Here is a 12,284-nt window from a genome sequence, read left to right on the forward strand (position 1 = left end):
GCGCAACACTTATCTCCGGTGGATGGTTCAGAGTTCCATGCTTACAAAAGGGTTGATTGACACACGTCAGATGACAAGCCTACTACATCCACTAAAGTATATGCGCAAATCAGATACAATTAAGGTAGCTCCAACGGTTAGGATTGTTGCTACGCAAGTAAAAAACTTAATTGTTGTATAGAACACTTTATTTGACATGTTAGAATAAGACATTACACCCAAAGAATGTATCCAGAAGAAACATACAAATGACGCTCCTCAAAGAGGTCTTTGACATGTCGTTGACCTGTTGAGAGAGAGAGAACCTATTAGTTCAGTTATGGTCTGACAGGGTCTGAAAAGCATAAAACAAGACCTACCTCTTTTCGAGTTGTCCTGATTCACACATTGTCCACTACAGGGGCCGCCAGAGGGACTACTGGCGTCACAGATGACCACATCACAATGGACAAAGACCTAGGAATCAAAGATTTGATGGTGTCAGAAATTTAAAAGGGATGATTGCCACTCACAAAATTAACCAATAAAGATTGTTGGGTGAAATTTGTTACCTGGCCACTCGGCTCAACTGCATCCTCGACGAAGGAAAACATATAGACCTCAAAGCGTTTGACGTGAGGGGGGAAGTGGACCCTGGCGTCAGCTACCACCGGGTGGAAGACTACACGGTACGGATCCTCCGGGTTCTCACAACTGCCAGTGTAGAGAGAGGGACTAAGTTAGGAACAAGAACACTAAACCCCAACCGCCTTGTGTACGAAGTCTTATGGTGGTGTCATGACTGTCCTGTGAGGATCAGATCAATTCACACCGTGTTGTAAATGACAGGAGAAGTGGGTTCCTTCTCACCCTCCAGTATGAACTAAAGTATTTTTTATTCAGCTCTTTCCACCAAAACTCTTACCCCTCGGTCTTGAAAAACCCCCAACATATTTCATATACAATGTAAAGGCTCGAGACTTCCTACCTGTAGTGTGAGCACTTTTCTAGTTCCAGTATTTCCTTTTTTTTTTTTTTATCACAAAATAAGAGTCAACATGACATTCTTTTTCTATCTCTGACCAGTCTTATGTTAGAAATATTGTTCCAGTATTCACTTTTGAACGTATTAGAGAAACTCCTAGAAAATGTGCATAGTAAGTAGCCATGCCACAAGTGACATCAGAGAGCGGGCCAGACTGATAGAATTGTCCCCGGCGGCCAGAGTGCATAAAAGGATGGTAACTGAAATTAACATTAGACCAGAAAACCGTGAGTCGCTAGCTACACGTTTGAAATGGTTGGAACTTCCCTAAACGCAACTTCCTAAGGACGGCGAGCTGCAGCTCACGTCCAAAGTGGTCCGAAACCTGAATACCAACACGAGGGAGAATAAACACCTCAGACAGACAGTCACTGGTACAGCCGATTAGCTGTTTGAGCCAAGTACCTAGAAAAGCTAACTTCAGTGGGACCATTCTGCTACTATATCCAAACCATCCTACTCTCATCACCCACTGAGGAATCAGCGACAGGGTTGATTAGCCCATCTTCCAGAATGAATGAAAGGAAAATCCATCCTGAAGTTCCATTCAAGACTAATCATTGGAGCCACGGACAACTATTGACATTGTGACCTCAGGGAGCCAATCAGAGAGAAGACCCAACCACGGCGGCATCCCACATTAATACATTCATGCAAAAATGTAACAACGATAAGTGTCCCTTATGGAACCATGGGTGGGGGAGACATCGTAACAAGCTGTCATATTGTGTCAGTCCGCTAGGGACCTGTGTGTTTAGCTAGTAAATAAATTAAACCAATTTGTATAGTACTGAATCATAAGGCTGGGGTTCTTGCAGCTGCGAGGAGGATACGATGTAATGGTTAATAAGTTGACTTTAGCAATGTAATAGATTTCTACCGTCTAGAGTTTAAGTCGGGAGACGGTATCTTTAAAACCGTTTCCTCGGCACCCCAAATCCTAACACGATTCATTTAGTCGGGTAACAATTAAACAGTCCTCAGATAATTCAAGGTCACAACAGTAGTTTGTTGGTTTTAATTTCTGATCTTTTGGCCCATCAGACCTGGAAAAATCTGATTTAGCATATTTTTTATTTTTTTTATAAACAGAAATTGGGCTGCCTATTTGAAAATAAATGCATTTAAATTTGTCAAGGGAGGGTCATACGAGCAATGCCATAGCATTTCTCATCAACAATATTACTTTGTCTACTGCAAAGGCTTTTATAGCTAGTTAAATGACGGATGTCAAATGTCTACGTCGTATGTCCAACATGTATATTCAATTACATTAACATGATCGCATTCTCATGTGGTGAGACGTCCCTCTAAATGGTTCTTCAAATTCTAAATGATCCAGAATGGTCAGACTACAGGCAACCTGAATATTGATCAATTGACCGTGGTTTAACCCTTAGTTGCCGAATAGACAGTCGGTATTATATTTTCAAAATAGGTACTTCATTTTAATTAAGAATTTCATGCAATGAGTCAGAGCAATTCTTCCGCTGTCAGAAAAATATGTCACAAAATATATTCTACACCCATGGCATCAGATTCACACGTGGAGGACTTCTGTGAAGGGAGCAGCTCTACTATACAAAGTAACCTACGCATTGACAGTTAAGGCCTACTTTTGTCATTTGCATCTTTGGGAGGTTTATCCTTTACTGTTTAACTGACAGATATTAGCAAAAAGGGATTTGTGAAATCTGAAGACGTTACATTGAGACAAACGCCCACACCAGTACATATCCACTTGAGCTGACAGACGACGGCCAGAGCTTTCTCAGGATTTGCACAACGATTTAAGCCAAGTATGATATAGTTGCAGCTGAAGTGACAAATCTGAACTGCCCATTTCGTGCACAGCCATGTGAACGTGGTGTCTTTTCCTATGATCTACAAAACATTATCAGCCTGTTTTTTCAAACTGCTACCACCCCCACCAGGATCACATTTGATTTAATAAACCGCTGCAAAGTCACACCCGTGACAGATGAGCCTTGTGTCCACCGGAGCAAATTAAAATAGGGGGTGCCAAATTTGGGGTTTTGCGTCCATTTCATAATAATGGTAAAATTACGTGATTTGAAAGCATTTGGCAAACCCGATCCCCCAAATAAATGGTTGACCAATAAAGTTGCTTCACTACACTGCTTGGTGTAAGATGTATCCAGATACTGAAAAGGCACCCGCAAAATAAAGTGTCATTTGCAGCGTGCATAATAATGGGCAAAGTCATTGTAGCCCATCTACCAAAGGTTGCAGTGTCCATTACAATGTAGGAAAAATAAGTAATCTTTCGTTCAAATATTTTTTATTGAACACACAGGAATGGTGTATAGGTATGAAAGGCAGGTATACAATTTTTAACTAAACATAAGAGAGCAGGCAGAAATAAAAAGATCCAGAGTTCTGGGTACAAAACAATTATTACAAAACAAGACATACAAAACAAGGACAGGTAGAAAGAAAGAGGGTGGGTGTCACCCCCCCCCCCCCTTATTCCCCCCCTTTATCCCTTCCCCTTATACCCCTCCCCGCTGCTCGGGTGGCGATGCCAGCACATGCTGCCCAGAGGTGGATTAAAATATTACAATGGAGAGTGCGTTAAAAAGTACAAATTCACAGCGTCGAATGGTCCAAGTAAGAGAGGAAAGGCTGCCAGATCTGATCAAATGTTAATAATTTATTGTTCAGAATATATCTAATCCTTTCTAAGTGTACAGTGTTTGCCAATTTGCTGAGCCATAATTTGGTAGTGGGCGCTTCCCTCTTTTTCCAGAACAACAAGATTCGTTTTTTTTGCCGAAATGAGACTAAGAGATGAGTTGTTTTTGGGGGTTGGTTAGTCCGATTAGGGAATCAGACACTCCCAGGATTATCAGAAGCGGGTCTGGGTCAATTGAAGTCTCCAGAACTTCAGAGAGGATCCTAAAAATTCCACACCAGTAACCATGCAAGCTAGAGCATAGGGCGAAGCAGTGGAGAAGTGTACCCTGTGCAGCCTGACATTTATCACACAAAGGGGATGTATCAGGAAATATCCTATGCAGTTTGGTTTTGGAATAGTGTAATCTGTGTAATACCTTGAATTGTATGAGCCGATGTCTGGAGTTAATGGAGCAGGTGTGGATATACTCCAAGCTATCTTCCCAGTCTGCCATCGAAATGTCAGTCCCTAGTTCTCCCTCCCATTTTGCCTTAATGGCCTCTGTAGAGGGTGTGCTAACCGATTGAAAAGAGTCATATAAACGAGATATCAGTTTGTCTGAGGTGGGGGATGTTTTTATGCATCCGTCAAACATGGAAGGCTTAGCGTTCCCAAATGTTGGGAGGTGTTTCCTAACATAGTCTCTGATTTGTAGGTATCTGAAAAAGTTATTTCTGGGAAGATTATAAGTTTCCCTCAGCAACTCAAAGGAAGCAAAGGTCCCTTCTATATATAAATCCCCTATGTTACTTATCCCCAACTCTCCCCATTGCTCAAAGGTGTTATCAAGGTTGGAGGGGGCAAAGGAGGGGTTCCTGGCAACAGGGAGCATGAATGACATTGGTCTAAGCTCAAAGTGGGTTTTAATTTGCTTCCAGATTCGGACTGTGCAATGTATAATAGGATTGTTACGATAAAGTGACCTCTCCAGATTGACAGGCGACAAAATCACAGCACCAATAGAGAAGGGGTGACACTCCTCACGCTCCATACTAAGCCAGGTGGGTGACGGACGTGCGTCATCCAGCAAAAACGTAATCGCACGGAGGTTAGCGGCCCAATAATAACATTTGGGAGAGACAATCCTCCTTCCATCTTGGATTTGCAGAGGTGTTTTTTACCTATCCTGTGTGTTTTATAATCCCAGATGAAAGGATTGATAATTGAGTCCAGTTGTTTATGAAAGGATTTAGGTATGAATACTGGGATGTTCTGGTATAGGTAGAGCAGTTGTGGGAGGAAGACCATTTTAATGGCATTAATTCTTCCGAGCAGAGAAATTGGGAGAGTTCTCCAAAATAATGTTTGTTTTTAGTTTTTGCATCAGCGAGGGGAAATTCTCTTTAAATAGTAAGGAATATTGTTTGGTAACTACAATTCCTAGATAAGTTATCTTCAGAAAAATTTACCTAAGTAGAAGATGTTCTAGCCAGGAGGTGTTTTGTAACCGTATGGGCATTAATTCACTCTTGTTCCAATTTATTCTGTATCCCGAGAAGGTACCAAACAAATTAATCACATCAAGAATAGCTGGAATACTAGCTTGGGGTTCTGTTTCATAGAGGAGAATGTCATCTGCGTATAGGGAAATCTTATTTAGAGTATCTTTAGTATTATAGCCGTGTATTGCTGCATCAGATCTAATCGTCTGAGCGAGAGGTTCAATGATTAGGGCGAAGAGCATAGGCGACAGCGCACAACCCTGCCTTGTCCCTCTGTAGAGGTTAAATCGGGGCAACAATGATTGGTTAGTGAGTATTCTCGCACAGGGGTTCCTATATAAAAGCTGGATCCAATTTATGAACCCATCTCCAATATTAAATTTCTGTAGGACCTCGAATAGATAGGACCACTCAACTTGGTCAAAAGCCTTCTCGGCGTCAAGAGATAACGGCAAGGTCCATGTTTGGTAACCTCTGAGAATACATAATGTTGAAGAGGCGCCTGAGATTGAAGAATGAGTTTCTGTTCGGGATAAAGCCGGTCTGGTCCGAATGGACCAGTTTGCCAATTAAAGTGCTAAGCCTGTTAGCCAGGGTTTTTGCTCAAATCTTTTGGTCTGTATTGAGGGATATTGGTCTGTACGACCCTACCTCTTCCGGATCTTTACCCTTCTTATGTATAACTGTAATGAATGCTTCATCCAAAGTAGATGGGAGAGCTCCATCCTCTCTGGACTGAACCAACATTTTGTGCAGGTAGGGAGAGAGCATGTTGCTGAAAGTTTTATAGAATTCACCCGGGTATCCATCTGGGCCCGGGGTCTTGCCACTCTTTAGAGTTTTGATTGTTTCTCGAATTTCTTCAAGAGATATTTCCTTATTCAGGAAGTTAGAATCTTCCTGGTTCAGGGCAGGAAGATTAGTCATCCAAAAAGTTTTGCATAATTAAGGGGTTAGAATCGGCTTTAGATGTATATAGAGTCTCATAAAACTGACGGAATCTGTCATTGATGTCTTTGGGGGAAGAGTGTAATTCCCCAGATGCAGATTTAACTTTGTGAATCATTCACAATTTTTCGAAGTTGTCTGGCGAGTAATTTGTGTGGTTTGTCACCAAACTCAAAATATTTTTGCTTGGCGTAGAGAAAAGATTTAGCAATTTTAGCTGAGAGAGTCTGATTATATTCAAATTTTAAAGAGGTAATTTTTTTATGTTTCTCCATAGATGGATGTCTAGCATTCTCCCTATCCAGTAAGTGAATTTGTCCCTCCAGTTCTACCAATTTTCCCTTGTTTTGCCTACTCATGGCAGTCTGATAGGAGATGATACAGCCTCTCAAATAAGCCTTAAGTGTTTCCCACAGTAATGCTGGGGAAGTCTGTGTTGTCGTTGGTATCAAAGAAAAATGTTATTTGGTCTTTAAGATGTTCACAGAATGTTGGTTCTGTGAGGAGCTGAGGATTTAACCTCCAGACCCTCTCGTTTGGTACCATGTCACCCAATCTCAGGGAGAAGGTGAGTGGACTGTGGTCCGAGATTATAATATCATGATACTTCACATTACAGGTATAGGGGAGTAGTTTAGCATCAACCAAAAAGTAGTCAATTTGAGTATAAACATTGTGAACATGAGTATTCCCTGCCCGTAGGGTTAGTGATCCTCCATATATCAAATAAGTTAGAATTCTTTATGTAGGTATTCAAGAATTCACTTGAATAGGAGGTGGGGGTTCACCGGGTAGAGGATCTGTCCAAATATTGGTCTAGCACGCAGTTAAGGTCCCCTCCAATAAACAGGTTAGTATGGGAGATATCTGGAATCAGGGCAAGGACTCTTGAAAAAAGAGGGGTTATCAATGTTTGGCCCATAGATATTTAGTAGAGTTACAGAAGTAGAGTGGATCTCTCCTATTACGATCACATAACGACCCTCTTTATCCACAATAGTGGTTTTATGTAGAAAGGGAATTCCTTTCCGTACCAGAATCGCTGTGCCTCTCGTTTTGGCAGAGAAGTTAGAGTGATACACTTGCCCCACCCACCTACACTTAAGTCTGCTGTGAGAATTATTTTTCAGATGGGTTTCTTGCAAAAATATGATATCAGACGAGAGTGCTTTCAAGTGGGCTAGGACCTTGCCTCTCTTAATTGGTTCGTTTAAGCCCTTGACATTCCAGGAAGTGAATGTGAGCCCCGCCCCCCTCTCATTTGTAGTTCCTATGGTGGCCTGCATAACTTGTAACTCAATAAAAAGGTAAGAAAGCGCACCAAACCATCACGATCAGCATATGTAGCAGCTACACCCGAGCAGTATCCAACCAGCCCCTCCCCCCCTGCAAGCCCCTTTACTTCCCACCCTGTTCCCCTACTTTCCCCACTATTTACCCCCCCGCCCAACCCACCTTTAACAGGCATACACAAATAGGAGAGAAAATAAAATTAAAATAAACACATTGTCTGGCCGATGCCAAAAAAGCATGGCGCGACCTCGAACAAGAGGTGAAACAAAAATAAAATCCAAACTGTACGTTCACCTCTCACTATCCTAGAACTTCTACTAACATATGAACTGAGGAGGCTCCCGCAAATAAAGTGTCCAATTAGCATCTAATAAACCTAAAGAGAATAAGTTGCAACCTAAACATATTGCGCACTTAAGCGTCATCTTGGGTCTATCTATCCCTGAGATAAGCAAGATATAGCATCACAAGATTATTTTGCTAAGCACTGCCGGTCTAAACATGAACCATCAGCAACCAACTTAGACAGCCGTACATTTACATATTGTGGGTTAGATCGGAAACAATAATTTTTCTAAATTAAAACGTATCCCCCAGTCAGAAAATAAATAGGTTACATATACATAGGTATATATTTAAAAATATATATATACACACACACCCATACATATCTACATATGCGCATATACACATACATACCCATACAGAAACATTCATGCCCCAGAGTAATAATCTGCACTAATTTAAAATATACACATACATAATAGTAACATGCTAAGAGAAAATAATTATAAAGTACAAATAATAATTATATGTACGCACACCTACCTAGACACTACAGAGGGCTGGTAGGGATCTAAATCGGGAGAGCGGCCCTCGGCTATATCAAAGGCAGAACGGCACAAAACATCCACTTGCTATCCAGGTGTCTGTCTGCCCCTTCCCCACCATCACCCCCAGTCCCCTGCAAGCTTTAAATAAATGGTATTGTAATAACAATAAATGTAAGAACTAAAAAATAAATAACGAAGAAAAAAAAGAAAAAAAAAAAAAAAAAAAAAGGGGGGGAATATAAGTATATTCATCCGAAAGTGTCAATGATCAAACCTGGAAGGCATCCTAAATAGGCATCGCTCTGAACACAGCCAGAATGAAAGTGACTTTAATTGAGAGCCAAGACCACCCTCCACAGCATCTTACATGTTCGGTAGCCCTTGTTGAGACCGTTCAATACGGTTTCACCCGTTATGGTTTAGTATGGATTCGATTCCATGAGCAGACCCTAACACACAATGACAAGGCACTCTAACCTGTACGGGGGATTGGCGTATGTTCCCGGATAAACTTCTCTGCGTCCAAAACCGAGGAGAGCCACATCTTCTCACCGGAGGGCGGGGTAATTCTTAGTCTTGCAGGGAAGAGCAAGGCTGGTCGAAGATGGAGTTTGTAGAGTTTGGCCATGACATCTCTGTAGCCGCCACGGTCCTTTGCCACATCGGGCGCATAATCATAGACACGGAAGGGGTGCCCTTTATGTAACAGGTTGCCCCTCATTTCGGGCCTCGCGCAGGATAAGATCCTTGGTCTTGAAACTGTGACAGATGATTACTGGGCGAGGGCGTTGACCCGGTCCAGGCACTGGGGCGCGATGTGCACGGTCCAGCTGGGGGTCCGAAGCCAAAACGTCCGATCCCATTGCATCCTTCAATAGCTTGGCGAAGAAGTCGGTGGGGCGAGAGCCCGCCTCTACCCCCTCTGCCAGACCAACAACGCGAAGGTTATTACGTCTGGAACGGCCCTCCAGGTCGACCACTTTCACAGAAAGCCTCTGCACAGTACCCTGTAGTGACGAGCACAGCTTCTCTAACTCGTCGATCCTACCAGCGCTGAATTCAGAAGCCCTCTCAAGGTCCGCAATACTCTGGCCCTGCGAAGCGACCGCTCGAATGGTGCCCTCGATTTTGGTGTCCAGTTCAGCAATAGTAGCCTTAAGATCCTCAGCTAAAGCAACACGTAGTTCTCCCAAAGCCTGGGTAAGTTCTTTAAGTGTCACGTTGTTGCCTGTGCCTTCCGCCATGTCTGTCTCGTTGTTTGGTGTGGAGTAGGCCTCCGATGTGGATTTATTGTCCTTTGGTCGCTTATTACTCGGCATTTTTACACAGAAAGTTACGATGTTGTATTAGAAAGAAACGTTTGTTGTAAAAAGTATCATAAAGTAGGTTAAGTTAGATTATTTCGCAAAAAAAGTTGCAGGAGCCTCTCACACGCAGAAATAAGTAATCTTTCAATAGGTTACCCAATTTAAATTCTTGAGAAGATGGCAAAGTTAAAAATTAGGCCAGCGGTGTCAATCTGTGGCAAAGTGCTCACCCAAATCAATGCTTATGACAAACCCAGCTGTGTGACATTTTTTAAAATATGAACATTAGCTAGCTAAATAAGGCTAGCAAGATGCTGCTACACTTGACCGTGGTATTTGTTCATTTTTAGCAACTCCCAATTAGCGCATTCCTCTAGGACAGGAAATTCCATTGAAAGTATCATCAACTTCTAGGGATCCTGTCAACTGATCCTATTCAGTTTCAAACATCAACTTCCATGCTGCACAGGCGTGTGAACCATCCATTATGTTTAGTGCAATAACCGTTTTAAACACAAGAGGTCACTTGTGCCTGAATTCAACAATTATTCAGTCAGTGTTAAGAGCAGTTGTATGAAACCAAATCGGAAAGGCAAGCCAAGCTTGCCAGCCGCTCACAAACTTTCCCCCTGGCACATTTATTGCCTGGTGCCCACATTCCCTTCCTTACAAATAACTGGACATGCGTGCATTCCTATCAAAATGCCTTATTTTCTGTGTAACGTTTCTACTGTAAACATACCCTAAGTATAATGTACTTAGCATTTTATGCCTGCATTCTGATTCTTGCCTAGATTGTAATGGACGTGTGTAAAACACTTTAAGGTGGTACTAATATGAGCTAACGCCATACAATGCAGTCGGGTTATCACGTAAGAGTCTGTCAGACTCGACTGACGTATGGTGTTTAAGACACCTGGGAACTCGGAGTACCACCATAGACTTCAGTGCATTCAAGACAAAGACTTCCAAGCCGTTAGTTGAACACGGCATCACAGGGTTGTCAGATCAGACCCCCCTTTCCAGGGGTATTTAGCTTAGTAAAACTGTTGATAAATCCCCCATCTAAGTAACATTACCTGCATCATCCTCTCCACAATACCTTACCCCAAGGACTTAATCAAATCAAATGTATCAGCTGATATCTAAGTCCTGTACAGAAACCCAGCCTAAAACCCCAAACAGCAAGCAATGCAGGTGTAGAAGCACGGTGGCTAGGAAAAACTCCCTAGGAAGGCCAAAACCTACGAAGAAACCTAGAGAGGAACCAGGCTATGAGGAGTGGCCAGTCCTCTTCTGGCCACCCCTCTTCTCTGCTGTAAGTTTAGCTCTGTTTAGCTTTCGTGCTACGTTTAAGCTAGGCTTGCATTTGGGGAGGTGACAACAATTGGCTTTTTGATTTGTTAATTGTAAACTACTTGTCATGTGTACGTCGTAACAAGTACAAAGATTTGTCACACGCTGAAGTGGCCAAACTAAGTTAAGATCTCATGCAATGGAAGCAGTGAATGGAATTAGGGAGTTCTTGCTTGACAAACATGGCTGCCATATTTTCCAAACTAGATTTACATGGCTCCCTTGTACCGCATCACTGGTGAGCACATTGTAAAACAAGTCTAGCTGTTGTTTAGACTAGATGATAGCATTAACATTTATATATTTTACAAGCAAAGGTGGAATAAAGTTGTGAAGACCTTTATTTCTCATCAGTACAAAACATTGTTTAGATGCTTTTCAGACAACGCGGTTTAGAGTCGTTTGTTTGCGTCATACGTTCTGTTTCAATGCTACGCTGCAGTGATAACAAGCATGTGATGGTACGCGCCAGAATCTCCCATAAGTGTTCATTTGGGTGGAGATCTGGTGACAGACCGCATACTGCTCACATCGTTAAGCTCAAACCATTGTGACCACTCATTACCTATGGATGGGGGCATAGCCACGGTAGCCAAAGTAAATGGCCTGCCAAACATGATAGGTTGCTAAATACTCAGGAACCACACCTGTGGAATAACACTTGTTTAGGCCCAAAAACAACAAGTTACCCATTAATGATGAGATTCCACCGGGGTCGGGAGTCACGGTCCTCATTGGGGGTGGCCCAGCAGTGGTCAAGCACCAGCGCTACCTTGGGGTCAGAGGACTTGGTCAGCTCCACCTCAAAGTGCAGAGGCTGTCTCAGGTACCTCACCACTGGATAGTCCTCCTCCTGGTGGAACGTGTTATACGAGGCGTCTGGAACACAGAATGAGACAACCGGTGGGCACAAAACAGCGAGGTACCATCTCAACTTGTCCATAAAGAAACACACGTTTATCATATCCTGTTGTGCCCCGATGAACCCCCCCCCCCCCCACCAGAGGCTTCTGACAAATTCCCAAATCAGCTCCTCACCGTTACTCCATAGCCACACCTGTAGATCTCAGAACGCAAGAGTAATATATCATAAGGCTTACATTTTTGGGAATGGTTTTGTTAAGGACACCGTCCAAGATTCTATATTCCAGATCAGGAGTGAATAGAATTTAGAGGCCAAGTTGAAATTCTGAATTAGTGCACGCTTACCCTGAGCGAGTCTCATTCTGACCATTTGTCGACCAGTCCCAATCTCGGCAAAATGCTCGTTGTCACGCGGCCTGGTGAGGAAGGCCAATGTGCGAGTGATGTTGACCACATAGTAGCAGGAAACCTTTAACCTAAAAAGAGGTATGTAGGGGAAACTTCAAGCAGTGGAGTGGA

General features: G+C 42.7%; 1 protein-coding gene across 1 annotated transcript in view; it reads right to left on the minus strand.

Annotated features, from left to right (window-relative positions):
- Positions 1–170: 170 nt before the first annotated feature.
- LOC129850829 (zona pellucida sperm-binding protein 2-like) overlaps positions 171–12,284 on the minus strand; it is a 14,545-nt gene continuing 2,431 nt past the window's right edge. The window contains exons 8-12 of the mRNA XM_055917042.1: positions 12,111–12,241; positions 11,591–11,780; positions 552–693; positions 360–456; positions 171–286 (exon numbers count right to left, since the gene is read on the minus strand). Coding sequence (XP_055773017.1) covers positions 213–286; positions 360–456; positions 552–693; positions 11,591–11,780; positions 12,111–12,241 — 634 coding nt within the window. The 3' untranslated portion in view covers positions 171–212. The remainder of the gene's footprint in view (positions 287–359; positions 457–551; positions 694–11,590; positions 11,781–12,110; positions 12,242–12,284) is intronic.

Source organism: Salvelinus fontinalis, unplaced genomic scaffold (genome assembly GCF_029448725.1).
Source record: "Salvelinus fontinalis isolate EN_2023a unplaced genomic scaffold, ASM2944872v1 scaffold_2360, whole genome shotgun sequence".
Taxonomy (NCBI): domain Eukaryota; kingdom Metazoa; phylum Chordata; class Actinopteri; order Salmoniformes; family Salmonidae; genus Salvelinus; species Salvelinus fontinalis.